The sequence below is a fragment of the Aulonocara stuartgranti genome, assembly GCF_965226115.1.
Source record: "Aulonocara stuartgranti genome assembly, chromosome: 7".
Taxonomy (NCBI): Eukaryota; Metazoa; Chordata; class Actinopteri; order Cichliformes; family Cichlidae; genus Aulonocara; species Aulonocara stuartgranti.
Genome location: NC_138945.1, coordinates 6,076,008 through 6,094,141, shown reverse-complemented (window position 1 = coordinate 6,094,141; position 18,134 = coordinate 6,076,008). Strand labels below are relative to the sequence as shown.

Sequence of the window (18,134 nt, the reverse complement as noted above, 5' to 3'; positions counted from 1 at the left end):
CTTCTCAGTTTAAGGGAATAATTGATAGTGTTGATACATTGAACTGTATATTGTAAGGTTTGGTCTGATACTGGACAGTGTAGCTTTTGTCCTGTAATGCCTGCGTGTATTGTTTAAATCACTGAGGTTCTGTGAAAATGCCGACTGTTAGGTGGCAGCTCCAGTGAGGGTAGACGTGCTTCTAGGGTGAGTTTCAGCAATAAGTCAAACACACACAACCATTTGGAACTTCTAATTATAACACTGAGTCATACAGAAACTTTGAGTTGAGGTCACAGGTGTTCCTGAATCCATGGTTAGTTTTTATATACGTATGTTTAACTGTTTCAGCTCTATGATGTCACAGATAAAGTATGTCAGAGACAACTATTTGTATTTGCTATTAAGTCATTCCTAATTTGTACCCATGCATACACACGACACAACAGCAGTGAACATACTTTCACGTTGTAATTTATTTTAAAGAGGCGATGAGCTAATGCCACATGTTCTCATCCTGTTAGTCTTTGGGTGGCTAACGGGAGACATGCTCTAACATGTCAGTGTTTTGAAGTTGGCATTTGGCTATGGAAGGTAACCTCTCCTTAACTGATGTCTGACAGTGATTGAGATGGATCGCAGGGAGGGAAGGAAGCAAAGAGACATGAGGCTACTGGAGAGAGCCATTGGCAATAAAAGGGGGGAGGAGGGTGTGTCTGGGAAATGGACTTGTTTTAACATCAAAGATAACTGTACTCAGGACCCAGAAAAGACCTTGCATTTGATTGGGACACACTGCGCTTTACCGTTGGCTCTTCCTGTTTGCCAGAAGCCTTATCCTTATAAATTAGAAGTCTAAACCACCATTCCCACCCACATGGCACAAACCTGAAATAAATTCAGCATCTCAGACCAAGTTGATATTTTAGAAGTGTTCATTCTGCAGATTCTTGCCACATGCTACAGGTTAAACCCAGTTACTGCAACCATACCACAGCTTTATCTGGCTAGTTCCCAAAATGAACACGAGAACAAGGCTTATTACCATATCATTATACAGCATCTCATTTGGAATTAATGGTTAAAATGTAACATTTCGTGATGCAATTTTGAATTTATTGTTCTCTTGGTGTCCAGGTTTTGTGGTAGCAAAGTGAGGCACAAATCATAATGCTTCCTCCACCATGCTTGACTGTTTGGGTTCAGTTCCTTTTTCCTCCAAGCCTAAACATATGCTTTACACCAAAAAGTATAATATAAAAAACATTTTAATCTGTCCAGACAACATTGTTTCAAGCATCTTCAAGTGTTTCTACGTTTGTTTGTTTTTTTTCCATAAACTTAAGACATGGCAGTTTTTGGGTGTTTTTGGAGTGCTTAACATCATTCTTATTTTGTGTTTTACTGCTTAGACTTTAAGTAACCAGACTGTATGTTTTTACACACAGAGAGAGGTACCTTTTTATAACCCACACTTTCAGCCTCATCTCCTTAATTTGGAACACTTTACTCCAAGTACCTTCTGGAAGAGTCACTACAGAGATTCACTTACTTTCCCAGCTTGGAAGTGTGATTGATTAAACAATGTATTCAGTAAAGACACAATAATCCAACTACTGGAATAAACTAAAAAACACATACATTGGGTTGTATATAACTGTGACTTGGTTGCAAATCAGACAATTTTATGGCGAGTAATGAGTGCTGAAAATTCTGGTAGTTTTGGTAGATTTTGTGTGTATGTTTCATGTGTCGACAAAAAACCAACTGTAAAAAAAAAAAAAAAAAAAAAAAAAAGATTTTCCTACTGTTTGCCTCTAATGTTGTAAACTAAACTATTGTGTCTAAAATTTGATGTGCTGTTTTTAGAACAAAGTGAAACTCAGGGCACACTGTCTGGTGAAGTCACAGAAGGAAAAGAGAAAGAAAATGTATCACCATCATCTGTGGGAGAAAAGACCACTGAGAAGGGTGAGTTTCTGTTGTTTGCCCTTATGTGCACAAATGTTCATGTGTTCATACATCATTGGTCTACATAATGTTTTGAAACCCTCACATCCATGTATTGAGCGGAAGTGCTGAAAGGGCCATACTAAAACAAGAAAAAAGAAGTCTAATTTAGTTGAGCTGGTTCAAAGTAGGGTAGAGCCATGCAAAACGTATGACAAGTAGAAACTTGTCTAATAGTTCCATTTAAGCCACAGTACTGTTGCAAGACAATCCTCTCTAATATTTTAGCTAAACTGCTTGTCATCAGTTTGCTTAAGGAATTAAGGCCTCAATTGTAGAGGAGAGACTCCACAGTGAACTACAGTAAACATCATCTTCACTGCAGCTGGGTTAGCCGCTTTTTTGTCGAAACACTGAGGCTGCTTTGGCTAAATTTTGTAATACTTTATATCACACACATGCTCCTACATATTTTACAGTCAGCATACATCTATTTTAGTTAGAAATGCAAGTGAAGTGTTGTCGAGCACAGCCAGCATTCCTGCTGAGTTTTCACTAATAACAGCCTCCTTAACACAGTAACCTCACAGGCTTCCTATAATGTGAAAATTGGCTACTGAAGGCGAGAAAAAGAATTACTGGTTGGCAAAGGTCACTTCAGCCTGTTTGTTTCACACAAGTCACAACAGTGGTTGGTGGTGACATAATCACTGGCCCCAACGACCCAGCAGCTGGCCAATCAGCTTGCCAGACAGTAAGCTGATTTTTTTTTTTTATTGATTTTTTTTACTCTGGGCTGCTGATCATGTCAAACTTTGAAATACCTTATTGGAACAGTCACTGGTCTGTAACAACGAAAAGTTCCTGTCCCAGGCATTTGAGCCCCAGGTCTTCTGAGTAATTCAAGTTAACACATTTTACAAGATGAACGGAAATCACACAGCTGTCTTCAAAGTTGAACCTTACTAGTAGGCTAAGGCTCATAAACATAGCTGGTACATTGTTAAAATGTGATGGATGCTTTTTTTCAAAATCGTGCTTCTGGATTTTAAAGTCAAAAATGTTACAAGAATATTAGGATGTTAAGGTTTTCACAGGTTTTCTTCTAGCACAGCTTGATGACAGAAAGATTTCAAACTGCTAAATTAATGCTCACTTTCTGATGTCCTGTTGAAATGGTATACTATATCAGGGTCTCCTTTCAGTACATTGTGAAAAATTATCACAGTCCTTTAATCACTTGCATAAACATGAGATGCATCTACAGAGTCTTTGACTGTGATTGTATGCATCAGTGTGCCTGCACACAAACATGGACAGTACACTTTATAAGTGAGTCTTTGTGTTCACAGCTTGCCTAAGCAGGCAGATTCTGCCCCCTGAGTAAATATGGGAAGCTACTGATAACATTCATTTGTGTATAGCAAGGACGCATACACACACCAAAACACACACAGTACACACACGGGCATTTTAGTAGGGGCAGCTCTGTCATGGAATGATAACTTATTTTGTTACTCCAGCATGCTTTGCCTACAGCACTATCTGTACTGTGTACCTGAGATTTTGTTAGTGTTGTGTTCAATATCCGAGTTGAATAAAATGTATTACAGCAGATTTACACCATCTTAAATGACATTCCCTGTTTTACAGAGCCAGGAAGCAAAAGGCAATAGTTCTTCTGAATGAAAGATCTAGGAATTTCTTCCAAGCAGAATGAGAGATTCTTGTGTTGTATTTTTTGCCTACAGTCACACTTCCAGGTGCTGTAAATATACTGACACGGGTGATGCGCCTGGCTCAACGGCACCTTTTGGACCCAATGGGGCGACAGCGGGTCGAAAAAAAGAGTTCACAAACACAGGCAGCACCCAGACAGCAGAGTCCTGCAACTGGACGCTTTTGCGGGAGTCGGACTTCGGCTTCATTAACACAAGCGCAGGTAAAACTTGGAGACATCTTGCTTTGAAATACAGCTAAACCATGACAGTAACAGTAGGTTTTAAAGCGTGTAACTCACAGCACAAGCCTTTTTGTATGGAGAATTGTTGTGTCTTCTACTCAGAGATTTAGATAAGATGTTTATTATTACTCATACCTGCATGTTCTGCAAAAAGCTATAGATTGTAAATTACAAGTCCTTTAAGTTTCCGTAAGACAGGTCCTGGACCTTTTTCTTTTTGTAGGGTTTCTCTGATTCACCATTTGATTCCATTCCAGCATAAAACCTTTGATAAAACTGCCCATGTATCATAGTCACACCTGAGTTTTACAGACCTTGTGTATGAACATGTCTAGAGATAAGATTTAGAGTTGCTGGTAGGGAGGTTTTATTACCATTGGACAGGCTTGCCTGGCTGCTTTCCTGTCTTAGTTTGTTGCCCTGAGCTCAATGGCTGCTTGCCGTTGACCTGTTTTTTACTGGACAGATATCAGAGAGGACCTGATCTTGACATCTGTCATATTTTTCTAAATGCCAAAGCCTTACTTTACTACACATGCAAAAGTATACATTTATTATGAAAACTCACTTGTTCAGTATCTTTTTCTTTCTTTTCCATTGTGACTGACACAAGTGTTTGATGACTGAGAAGATAATGATTAATAACCACATCCTTTTAATTATTTTCCATTTAACCCACCACAGAACAAAAATAGAAGGTGTGCTTGGAAACCCGATCACTGCCGTTGTACGTTACTCTGGTTTTTGTTTTGTTTGGCTCGCTAATAATAAAGTAATATAACGTTCGTATTCACAGTTCATTCAGATTCAAACTTTCTTCCAAGCTGTTCTTTGAGTGCTCATTCCCCTTCACTTCAATTCTTTGCAAGATTTCCTGCCGTTTGGAGACTGATTTTTCTCACCTAAATTGAGTTTTCTTTTGTTTTTAATTTAACCAGCATTCACTGAGTGCCAGCATCTATGAAAGCCTTGAACAAAAGACCAAGTGTCTGACGACAAGAGTTTCAACAGCTCCATTCACAATCCAAAATCCTTTAGCTAAAGCCAATCTGGGCAGCAAGAATCACCAATTTGGCATCTCATGTAAATCACTTGTGACACAGCAGGGCTTATCTCTATAGTCCCCATAATGACTTTACATAATGTTTAGTAACAAGGATTTTCTGAACTTCTAACCACAAGTGTTTGTATCCTTACATGCCAGCACAGAAGCAGCTACAGTAAATTTGGAAAAAGAGGATTATTTGTCGGGGCACATTCCTATATCTTAAAACAAATGCTTATTATTTCAAGCTTGGTCTACTTAGTGTAGTTCTTCATTATTAGCCTGATGACTGAATAAATAAACTGGTCACGTTCAGCAGCACAGCTCAGTTAGACAGTGCTGTGAGCATAAAATTGATGGAGCTTTGGGTTATGAAACAACACAGGTCACTAAATCTCTGGAGGTGGTTGCATTTGGACATCCAGCTCTGTTCATTCGTTTGGAACTGCACTTTGACACCACAGCTTGGTACATAAAGGATTTTCTGTGAAAACAACTTTTTTTGTTTAAGTGACCTTTTTGTCACAAACAAACTGTTGCTCTGATTGTCCATGAAGTAAGTGACAGAATAACTGGATTTCTTAGGGTTTTGTGAGAGACTTTGGGCATGCAACCTGGAAACAAATCGGAAGAAATTAAAAAAAAAAAAAAAAAAACCATAAAGATGATCGATTCAAAACTGGAAGCGAAAAATAATAGAAATAAGAGCAGCGAAAAAGAATTGGAGGTGTCCAATTGATCTAGTGTGCCACAAGCAGACAAAGTTTGAAAACATAAAAGTGCAAAGAAGCTTCAGTTAATTCTGTTGAATAACTCTTAGAGGATTTTATTAGCTTGTTTTCTGTCTGCCAATCACGATCCCCGTTCATTGTCTATAAAAGTGTTGAAGTTCAGTTTTGGCACAATCAACATCAACAACAGCACTTTGTGGTAAAGAATCAAATTGTGTAGCATTTAATTTGTGTGTTTGTTTTTAATTTATAGAAAATGCGCACAGTTGGTATGACACAGTACCGTCTTAATACACATTCATAATTAATGATATTGTGTCACTAGCTGATGAGACAGAATGAGATACATCTCATCGCTGTGATTCAGCCCCAAATCATCTGGTTTCAGCTCCTTTACCAGCTCCTTGTTTCTTCTTTCAGATTCGATCCAGGAGGCGAACGCAGCAGAGAGGCGTCACGAATCAGCCAGTAGTGGAGGAGAGCAGTGACGATGTTACTGTGGGAGATGCAGAAGATTGCGAAAAAACTGAAGGGTAAGGAAGTTTAATTTTGAGATCTCTGTACTCAGCTATATTATTTAAAACTTTATGCTTGACTGTGGTTTAGAACAGTGTCCACTGTTCCACAGTGGATGAGTCTTTTGTTTGTTTGTTTGTTTGAAAGGAACAGCACAAACAGATACGTTTGTCTAGGATTTTCCAACGAAATATGTACAATCCACAATAAATCCTTTAGAAGCTTATACACATTAACACCTTCTGATATCATCATTACTCTTCTCTCCATTTCAGACTCCCTTTGTTTATGTACATTAAACAAAGTCATGAAACCCTCTCCTTTCATCAACACCTTTTCTTTTATGCTCATTTAAGTGGTGGGCTCTTTGATTCCCACAATCCGGTAAAATTTCCCCTGCAGCTGTTTGGGCTGTAAGAAACCTTTTGTGCATGAGTCATTAACAAATTGGAATGTGAGATTATAATTTTGTCCTGAGGGCTGCTCATCATCAGTCCCTTTGTCAGACTATGAAACATTTTCATAGTTAGGTGTGTACAAACGTAATTTGGTCTTCACTTTGTAGGGCTTATTCAAGAAACTCTTTATCTCATAGGGACTTTACTGTATGAGAGGTTTTCCCATGCATACTTAAAAGTGAGTAGTAGATACTTTCGGTTGCTCCGAAACTTTAATGGGGTTCCCTCTGCGGATTCATATGCATATTTACTCCAGACAGCCTTAATGCCAGACATGTTTATCCAGGCTTGGGACAGGCACTGGAAGTAAATTGATTTGTGACCTCCACCGCCCATGCATATTTAAAAGTGGTTATGCACACACGCAAATTAGCCCACACATACATAATACAGTTAACAATTAAAAGCATGAGGAACAACACAAACAGACGCAAAAACTCGTATTTAAACATGCATGTCCTAAACTACAGGATTGGGCTAATGTATTTTTTCTTTTCATTCCTTTATTTACAGTAAATATAAAGGGAAACTACAGAAAGGGGTAATTTAATGTCAATGTTATATTTTCCCATTTTATTGGTTTCATTTGTTTCACTGGCCCATTAAACATTTAACTGGTTTTAATTACTTTTAAATATGTTTGGGTAGCTTAACCTTAAATATTTAGTGTAGAGCACTAAGATTTTTAACAATCAAAACCTTCAGTTGTGTTAAAATCTTAACAATATATGTTTTGGAGTAAACACTGTGCCCCGTGCTCTTGCACTCACACCTGCATGCTGCAGGTACTGACATAGAGGCGGATGGTTGATGTCTTCCTGCATGAAATCTGCCAGATTTGCAGTTTATTTGCATGGGCAGACAAACACAGGCAGCTTTTGTCTTACCTCATTTTAAAACAGCTTTTTCACAGTGTAAAACCAACCAGCACTGGATGGAAGTAAGTGAAAAGTGTGTATGTGTGTGTCAAAGAGGAGAATTGGCAGCACCACAATGAACTACCACCATAATAACATGATTACTGTCACTGCTTTTTTGGTTATTTTGTATTTGTTGTATGTAAAAGTGAGAGTAAGAGGCTGCCTGGGCTGATACTCATTTGCTTTTGTTCGTGCACGTACTCCTAAATACATTTAACAGTCTGGATGCTTCTATTTTTAGTCACAAATGCAGGTGAATCGCTTACACTGTCCAGTTTTGCACACCCTTCTTGCTGTTTTTGTTACCTGGGATACTTTTTTTTTTTTGTTAACCTGCCAATCAGGCCGCTGGTTTTGCCAAACACCATGTAATGAAACCTTAATCCTTACATAAGAACACAGACAGTTACAATTTGTGCTTGCTGCATGGTAGCATACAGTCATTTAATTTTTTTTTTACTTTTACAATTTCACAGTCACTTAAAGTATTGTTCTCTATTGTGAAACCAACTCGGTTTTCAGCAGCTTTTAGAATTTCACAAAAGTCTTCTAATCCTCCCATTGTAATGGTTTTTTTTCCCCTCTCATAGGCTGTCACACTCATGTTAGTGGTGTGTGTGTGTGTGTGTACATGTGTGTGTACTCATGCATGTGTTTGTGCTCATGTTTCAAGCATACTTGTCATTCCTCGCAGCTTTTGTCTTCGTGTCAAGTGGTTTAGGTTGTTGTAACCAGGCTGTGGGTCACCAGGGGTCACCACTGGGATTATTGTAATAGGGTGGCAAATTAGGGGATGAGGGTTAGGACCAGGCGGTGAAAATGCCTACTGTCTTAACAAGCTGACTTGTCTCACGCTGACTTACCTTTGTTTGAATGATGACGTATTCACAATGTGGAGGTTTAAAAATAGCCAAATCTTGCACCCAATCCTTGGTGAATTGGATGTGCGCCTCCAGAGATTTATGATTGCAAAACTGGTTCGCCGTGTATGACTCCACAGACAAGGTACGAGAATATATCATGGTAAGTCAATAGCGGTTGGTCTTGAGGGTTTGTACTCCACTGCTGTAATTCATATGGGTCCACATTTCCAATGCACACTATTTTTTGCAAGTACCGTCTCTCTGCATCCGGACGCAATCTGTCTCTATACCGTCCTTTTTCTTTTGAGCTGCTTTTAAGTATGGTTCGTAGCAATCTTCCTTCCAACACAGTGTTTGTTTTAATTCGTGGCCTGCCAGTATGGCTCCCACAATGCATTGTTGCGTTATGTCAACTCCAAAGCCCTATAAAACCAAACTGAATCCCCTTCAAGATGAGTTGCGTTCCAGATGCGTTTTTTACAGAAGGAGAAATATTTTGGTATTTAACAATAACGATAATAATACAAGTGTGACTGGATGATATACCTTTTTCAGAGTCAAACACTAATGCAGGTTTAGGATGATAGCATTGGTAATTGTTTTCCATTATCTGAGATGGTAATAGAGCTGTTATAAGTTATTATACAGATTAATTAAACCTCATATTAGCCTGTAAGATTGTTGTCACATTAAGAACACACGTTTTAAACATTAGACCGATTTCTCGTCACGGCAGGTCAGTGAAAATGAAGCAGTTCACACCACCCAAGTGTGAAATTAAAATGTTCAGTAACAAAGACAATGAGAAAAATCCTTTGCACATCTCACTTGTGCGGAGTTTTGCATAATTTAAGTCTGATCCAGTTTGTTAGCTTTGTTCTTTTCTTTTTGTTTCTCAGCAGGGCTTCAAGGATTCAGTAAAAATACATTTTTAACATTGCTTACTGCAAAGGATTTCTAAAATGTTCTTAATTTAATCAGCAAGTCACTGAGAGGGTGGGCTCTGTTCTCTTCTCTTGAGGGCAAACAAAAATACTCAGTTTGCATCAGGATTATTTTTTCTGTATAATGTGTTCACAAACGATTCATATGTTGAACCAGGACTTGAGAGTTACTGTGTGCTCACAGCAAACATCAAAGAAAAACATCTTGCTTAGGATCCTATCAGGCTTGGCTAAGTAGGGCCAGCTTCAGCGGGGTCAAAGTTCAGGGATTGGTGGTAGTGTGTGACCCCTGTTACACTAGGAGGTCACACTACTTGAATACCACAGTCACTTGGCATTATACCAAGACTGCGTGACATACCTATCCCTGTGCAGTGTTTGAGTATTTTTGCTTAGCCTTTGTCTCAGAGGTATACTGTCAGACATGTTGAATTTGTTAAGAAACCAGTAGACAAAACATGAAGCGACGTACAGGAGGCAGTCCATCAGACAACAGTAGGAATGCTCTGCGTTCCTTTGTGGCATTTGTCCCTCAGAATTCCCCCTGGCCTCCCTACCTGCCTAAGCAGGCTTACATACATTCAACAGATGTGATACTTTTAATCTTCAAATCTGGATCCAAAATCTATTTGGGAAAGTTCTTTATGGTATGGAATAACTTTTGAAGTCTTGACATTAGCATCATTTTTATGTAATCCCACCCCAGATATTGAGTTTCATTGTATTTTCCATTACAGTATATGCATGTTTGTCATGAGATGGAACAAGAAGCTATACTTGCCCCTAGCTGAGTTTGCTCAATAACTGCAAAAACTGCAAGATGAGAAGAAAAGGTTTTTGTTTTTTAAAGTTCAAATAATCAGGTGAAAAAAGAGAGAGAGGTGAACATGGTGGGCGTGGTGGTGCATCTGTGAACGATCCACAGATTTACTTGTCAAAGCCTTTTACTTTGGACCTTTTTAACTTTTGTTCATTTGATGTAGATCTTATTTTTTGTTTTTGTTTGTGTTTTTTTTTCCTTTTTGTCATGTTGTCTCTGAGATGTGAGTTTTAAGGAAAGGTGACATACACATGATTGGGACAAACCTGATTTATAACATAAGACCAAGCTTCATTCACTGAATCACTGAAATCCAAAATCATAATTTAAATTAAAGTCTGATTAACCACCCAGCCCCAAAAACCTGAAGTTAGTGTGACAAATTGTCATGATTGTATATTTAACACATATACATAGAAGAATGTTTGGTGTATAGTAGTGTAAGTAGCCTAAAGGTTTGAAGTACTTGCCCACATCAGGTTTTGTTTTTTTTAAGTATTTTTCATTCATACTTGTTATGAAGTGTGTTGGTGGCCTACATAATGATCATGTTATGAGGTTACATGCATGAGTAAATGTAAGAGGAATCATAATGTGGTTGAGGTGAATCTAATAAGGCCCTCCACAAGGTCTAGCTTCTTCCCTTATGCTCCCAAAACATTACATTGCATCTTCCTGCTTCATATTCATATAGATTCTCTCACCCCTTGCTGCTGTTGTTTTTATGTATTCATTCCCATGTACAAGTAACTGCTGATCACTTTAGCTGCATTGTATAAATGTTTACATTTCAGATTTAATTGTAGAAATATCCCTCAGTGAAGTGATTCAAATTAACTACAGCCATGTACGATTGTATTTCAGGTCAGAGCAAACTTTAAAGAGGTCAGGTACAGGACCTGTTTGCAAGGTGGTTCACGGTCGGAGCAATCACAGCAGAGTCAAGTCTTTCCGTCTTCTTCGAAGCGTCAAGAGCCCAGTTAAGCAGGCCCCTCCCCCCTCTTCCTCCTCTGTTCCCGCTTCATCCTCCACTGTTCCCGCTTCATCCTCCACTCTTCCATCTACCCATAGTCCACCTTCTACTCTTCAGCCCTCCAGTGTTCCTAAAAGTGGGGAGCAGAACGACTCGCCCAGGACAGCTCTCATCAAGTAAGATCCACAAATTCATTTTTCACCTTCAAATGCCATCAGACTTGCCATACCTCCTGCAGTGAAAAATTAAGAACTTTATTCCCCAGAGTTATACAAGCTCATTTGATATCACAGAATATTAGATTCTTGAAAGTGTTAAGTGTTGTGGGTGTTTAGTTGTACACAGCCTGAGAGCATAAAATTAATTTCATTAAAAGACTAATTTGACATTGTCATTAAATCTCCTTCCACCCAGATTGAATTATTTATCCTCCAGTGACCTCAAATAAATGTGCTGCATGCTAATGTGTTCTCTGAATGAGTCCCACGTTACAAAGATATGAAAAGCTGAAAGCACTGTGAGGTTTATAGCATATCATTGTGACTTTTGTATAAACACCTATGTTTTTCTTAGTTAAAAGTGGCTTAACCCAGTTTGAAACAACTTGTACAGTTATTATTTTGATTAATCCACACTGAATAATTTCAACACTAACAACTTAATTTGGGGGAAAAAATGTTAGTACGGGATCTAGACAGACGTGGATTTTTAAAGGTAAACTAAAATGGCCAGGCTTGATTGTTTTCAGTCGTATGAATGTATTCAAAAAGATACAAAAGAGCTAAAAACTTACTACATTTAAAATTTGACAATGTTCCATAAATGGTTTCACTTACTGTGGATTTGCTGGATCGTAACGAGTACGTTGGGACAACCTTACTGCTAATTAACAGGCTGTAACCTGCCCAATAAACTCTTTTATGGGCTGATAACGGATATGGAATAAGGCTGGAGACGAGCTTAAAATTAGTTTGGTAAGCAGAGCGTACCACATCACATAACATATCAGGTTTCACAGTATCAAATGAGCCGCTTGTAATTCTGTAATAATGTGGTTGGAGGAAGTGTACTTATTTTACAGGCAGTGACAGCTGCCACAGAAACCAATTTCTTTTTCAGCTTTTGTTAAACAGAAAATTCCAAAGTTGACTGGAAGCCAGATTAATGTTAATTTCCATGCGCTGCCATCCTCTACACCCTCCAAGATTCCAAAAACAAGGCCAAGACACATTGAATGAATCTAAACAGTAACAAAATATTAGATCCCAGCTTAGTGCATACAGATCTACACTTCTTAATTTACTATATAGTATAATTTTACTATCTTTCATAAAAAATTAGTCTAAAGGTACACACTTGTGGTTTGGCTGGCTCTTACACTGAATGTTTATGAAGTAATGTCTCCCAAACCCAGCTGTATAATCAATATCAAGAGAGTCAAAAGTTTGAAGAAGTACAAAGCCATTTTTCTTCCTATTTCTATACCTGCCATTCAATAAAATTTCAACTAGTGATGCAAATTATGATAATCAATGTAGAGCAGCCACTTAAATATTCATGAATTGTAATAATATACCATTTTGAGGTACTTCAAGGAGAAATTCAGACACAAGTGCCACAAGTAAAGGTAATACTGCTACGAGTTACAAGAAAGTGAAAGAGAATATTGGCTCACTCCTGCTGCCCACCATTACACTGACATTTAGATGTGTTTCACTGGACTAACATGTAAAGATTGTATTAACAACTATATCTGAGAGCACAGTGGCGTTGAATATCATGATATTAGCATGAAAAGCTGTGCAGCACTAATAAGACCCTGTATCCACCTCTGCCTTATGATTGTTAGCTTGTTTATACTTTATGATATTATGTTGTTGCAGTGAATGTTATATTTATACTTTACAGACTTTTTCAATGATATATGAAATCCATTAACCTTTCACTGTGTGCACTTTTCTAGAAACAGGTGGTATGTGGAAATGGCACCAGACTTACTCACCATACAAAAACATTCATTATTCATTTGCTTGGTTGAAGTGCAACTTTTTAATCTTTCATCCTATTAATATTTATGGGACAGGAGTGGTTAATAATACACCACTGATGTTTCTTTGCTGTCATGAATGTTTAATACTATAAATTGTCATATTTTAGCCTCAGAAACACACAAACGTCCGGCTGCCATGTTCCACAAACCTAAAGCTAGATTTCCCAGTGATTATAATCCTTATTAGTATGTACTGTTTCATGCTGTAAACACCAGTGTGTTTATGGTGGGTCTAATGGTTTTATAAGATATGTTGTATGCGAGTGACAGACTACGAGAAAGTGTTGACCCCCTCCTTCCCTCGTTGTGATGCATTGTTTTCCAGTGTTTTACAGTAGGTCAGGGTGGGGACACATAGCACTAAAATAGAACAGTACTTTCCTGTTGAGTTGGTTACGCACAATGCAGGTTTTGTACATCGTGTCCCTCCCAATAATCAAAGGAATCCACGTGGTTAAATTACTTTCTTTAATAAGTTAATTACCATTAGGAATTTTATATTAATTGACAGCTTAGTGACAAATTGAGGAATGAGCAGTTGAAAGTGTGGGAAACAAGGCAATAGGATTGGTATGTGCAGGAAGATGAGCTAAGCTGTCCTGTATTCAGTGCATCAGTGATGGACACTATCTGCCTGCCAGAGGCCCTGACCCTCCCAACCTGAAATTACTTTTCCCCTTTTCATAACTTCCATCATGCAGCTCACATCAGGGAATGATTTCTTTTTTTCTTTTTTTTAGATATAACCAAACCAAAGATGTGAAGCTCATATTAAACTTGGCCAGAATTTCTAAACAGCTTCTTTATGTTGGTAAAAGCAGGCAGGCACACAAAAACACAGAAGCCTCGCCCACATGCTGATTAAATCTAATTGGCTGCCCCTCATAAAAGAAGAAGAAAAAAGGGTTAAAGGGTATGTGAACAGGGATGACTTAAAAGCCCCTTTAATTTAAATAACAATAATTTTGGACTTTGAAAGCCATTGGATAAAAGAAGGGACTTGTGCCTATATTTTCTATTTTGATGCCATATTGTGAAATACAACATTAAATACCGCACACTATAACCTATAAAAAGTATAAATAATTTTTTAATCGGGGGTTTGTGCTTTGCTAGCTGTATTGCCTTAGGAATAACATTTTTGCAGTTGTTTTCTTTAAAAAAGAAGGAAAGGGCTTTCTAACATTTTGTTCCATTCATAGTCACCAGATGGTGATTGACTGGGGCGACTATTGCTTGAACCATAATAAGAGCAATGATGGTAATGGATTGTCATGACATTTGATGAATGTTTCATTTAAAACGACTTTGTAATTTCTTTGTGGTGATCTCTTGACTCTTCACACCATCATCAGTACAAAATTGAAAATTACAGTTATGACAATAATTGATAAATTGACCATAGTTAGCAAATAATAGCATGCTAGTCCTTTAAATCAGAGGTCCTCGAAAATTTGATGACTGCATACAAACTTACCCTGATGTCATGGCTGCAAAATGAGTGCACACATAAAACACATGTTTGCTCACAGGATGATTGTTTCCAGTATTGGTTATTAGTTGTGTACTGATTGTTCCTTCTTTTAAACAGTTAGTGAGGTGGCATTTTTTTCTTTGACCCAGCAGTATTGGTTAATGTTAGGAATGCTTTAATCAAAGCGACACAATTGCTAGAGCTCAAAACTTGAAGCTGAAGAAAAAGGGCTGGAATTCCTTTTGGGGTTTTTAATGGGGGGTTAAGTTAAATTTGTTTATACGATGCCTTGCCAGGACAGATGTTTTCTGTTTTAGAAATTGCTTTGAATTCAGCTTTGGTCTGTACTTAACACTCTTCTAAAAACCACTAGATCTTGGCCTGCTCACAGAACTTCCCATACTCCTGTGCATCCTCCTGTCTCTCCGTCCATCTGCTCTTTTCTGTCATGTGATCATGTGAGAAACACAAGATAGACACACTAGGAGACAAGAAAACATGTTTTTCTCTCAAGTGTCATAAAACCAATTATTACTGACACGGTGCCAAGTAACTAGTTCAACCAGTATTTTGTCTGCAGTAGAGACAGACACACAAACACTCTTCTTTGTGCTTGAAGTACACATTTGCATTAGGTACAGTGTGTTCTACAGTATATATTGTTTATTATGAATATTGTTTTTATTGTAAATTTTCAAGGTAGGTTTTTTGTTTTGTTTTTTTCCTTAGAGCAAACATATGTGAGCTGACATTTACTAAGAAACACACATTGTGTCTCTCGGCCATCTCTTCACAGAAACTGGGCGTGTTAGTTTCTTTAATTAAATCCAACTGCAGCCAGGTTCACTTTCAAAGTCTGCTAAAGGATTTCTTTTTAATCGTTTGTATTACTTTATAATAACACAGATATCGTTGTATTCACGACAAATAATGGCATGTATTTTGATTTCACCTTCACTGACTAGTTTACTAAGAAGTGCTGGCTTTATATCAAGGCTACAGATGTCTTATAAATCTACTGAAGTGTGTCTCTGTAGGCAACAATACAGAGTCACACAGTAAAGCGGTCCTCATGTGTTGAAGGCTGTAATAAAAGTTCACACACATTATTGCAGCAGAACATATGTGACTCTGCAGCGTGGCAGAAGTGTACAAGCCAGCTGTGTGTGTGTGTGTGTGTGTGTGTGTGTGTGTGTGTGTGTGTGTGTGTGTCTGTCATCTGATCCTCATCTAGGACATATATGCAGCAGCGTAGGAGCCACTACACATGGTACTCACCTCATCTTCTCCCCTCAGGGAAATGTGTTATATACACGTTTTACATATGTGTGCCTTTGAGTCGTACATGCTCCATATAATGAAATGTGGTGTAAAAGGAAAACAAAAACCTTTATGTGCATGAAAAAGTCAAGCGCTTGCATGGATGTACTAGATTCACACGCACACCACCTTTACCATTGTTAAGATGCAGGTGTAGCAGTGTTATGTAACAGGGTAGTGAGGATACAGGATGAATGAGTGGTCAATCACAAGGAAGAAAGGGACAGTGGGAACATTACTGCAGTGTGAGGTGCTTTGGCCAATCACGTGAGACCTTCATCCCCTGAACACTACCAGTAAAGTATGGATTCTGTCACTGGATAGTTTGTTACTTTATAGGATAACGTATTGAGCACATTTAGTCTTTTTTATAATATCTTAAAGCCTTTTTTACTCTGTGTAGTCACAATCTTAAAACATGAAACAACAAAAATCCCAGAAATGATAAACTGATGACCGTACATTCACTAAACTTCACATAAGATCTAGTGTGAAGTGTACTTGTGATTAGCTTTTTATGTTTAGTGCCGATTGTTCTCGGTGCTTATGACGCACTGTTTGACTGAGTCTTATACGAAAGCTCCTTCTGTTAGTAAGAATATTAAAGTTTATACCAAATGAATATGTCCACACTATAAAGACAATGCACAGCCATAGCAAACACAGCACTGAAAATGTACACTAATGTAAGCAGTGAAAGTCTGCTAAAGCTTTTCAGCTAAGCAGCGGTTTTACTTTTCATTTTACTTACCTGTGTGCTACTTTGCCATCTAGTTTACTACTAAAAAAAAACTGCCAGTGAAGCAAGCTTCTACTTGGCTAACCTTTTTTTGCAGTAATAACCATCATCACTCACTAGTTTGGTTTTGTGTTTTTGTTTTTAATAAGAAAGAAAGAGAGAAATAGAAATTCACACCAAACAAGACCTGAATTTGATAAAAATTTAAAATTTTATAGTAAAAACCACTATTACAGTCTAATATCAGCATCTGTCCTTTTTGTGTCTTATTACCTTCTCCTTTCTTCGTAGCAAATTTATGTATTTTCATTTGTATATAATTATATCTCTCTCACTGCCTCTGGCAGTTTAAAAATATTAAAAGACTGTAGTATTTAGTACACGCTGTTCCTAAACCCAGTTATGTAATGCGACAGCCAAAAGCAATGTGCCTCTAAAAAGTTTCAAGTCTGGTCTCAACTTGCCTGTCGCTCCTGTGACAAGTCGCTAATCCTCTCATGCTCAGCTGTTGTTAAACATGACAGGTTCAATTGATCATGACAGGCTATACTGTGTCATCATTACTGCTGTTTTCCATGTTTTTATTTATTTATTCATTCATTCAGTTTTCAGCTAAGTGCTGTTCCCTTGATACAGTACACCACTCTACTCTTAATCATTCATGACATCATTCCAGATTTCCCAGCGATGCCCGGCTGTCGTTTGTGTGTTTAAACTGGCCTCAACTACTGCAGAGATATGAGCTTATGCACCTGGCTGTACCCGTGTGAATTTTAAGGTCACACATGCATAAAAACATAGCAAAAAGAAAAAAACAGCAGGAGTTGCACTGATATCCCACGCAGTGATTATGGCTTGATCATACATACCTTATATAACACCCACTCTACTTGGCATGTCATCCCTGAAGCCTGGGAGGCTTTAATGACAAAGTAAAAGGTGATTTTTGGCTGTTTTGGAACTGACGAATGTTGGCGTACTGTTACTTCTGCTATTACTACTTCTATTTACCATATCACCAGAGTCGATTTTCCATGTTGACAGTATTATAAGGGCTAACCTTTGCACTGTCAGGGGTCAGCCTCAAGGCAGCAGGATGGCATACTGTAAATAAATGGCACCACTGGCCCACACCTTGCTATGTATCTAGAAAAGCAAACAAAAGCTAACAGGTACAAATGTAAAAGTGAGTGAGCCATGAATGGACTACACCTCACTGTTTTTGTAAGGGTTGAATGAAAAGGATACCCCCTCCCACCCCCAAATGGAAGTAATAAATTGGATTAAGCATAAATTTCTCTGTTAGGTACACACTCGTCGTCCGGTTTAACAAAGAAAAATGTCATTTTGTTACTGAAAAATGGAAAAGGCAGCAATGTTGAGATTTCA

General features: G+C 38.0%; 1 protein-coding gene across 1 annotated transcript in view; it reads left to right on the top strand.

Moving 5' to 3' along the window:
- The window catches only part of LOC309710021 (uncharacterized protein), a 61,144-nt gene that overhangs the window by 35,610 nt on the left and 7,400 nt on the right, over nt 1-18,134 (top strand). The window contains exons 11-14 of the mRNA XM_082539118.1: nt 1,849-1,950; nt 3,681-3,871; nt 6,089-6,201; nt 11,054-11,338. Coding sequence (XP_082395244.1) covers nt 1,849-1,950; nt 3,681-3,871; nt 6,089-6,201; nt 11,054-11,338 — 691 coding nt within the window. The remainder of the gene's footprint in view (nt 1-1,848; nt 1,951-3,680; nt 3,872-6,088; nt 6,202-11,053; nt 11,339-18,134) is intronic.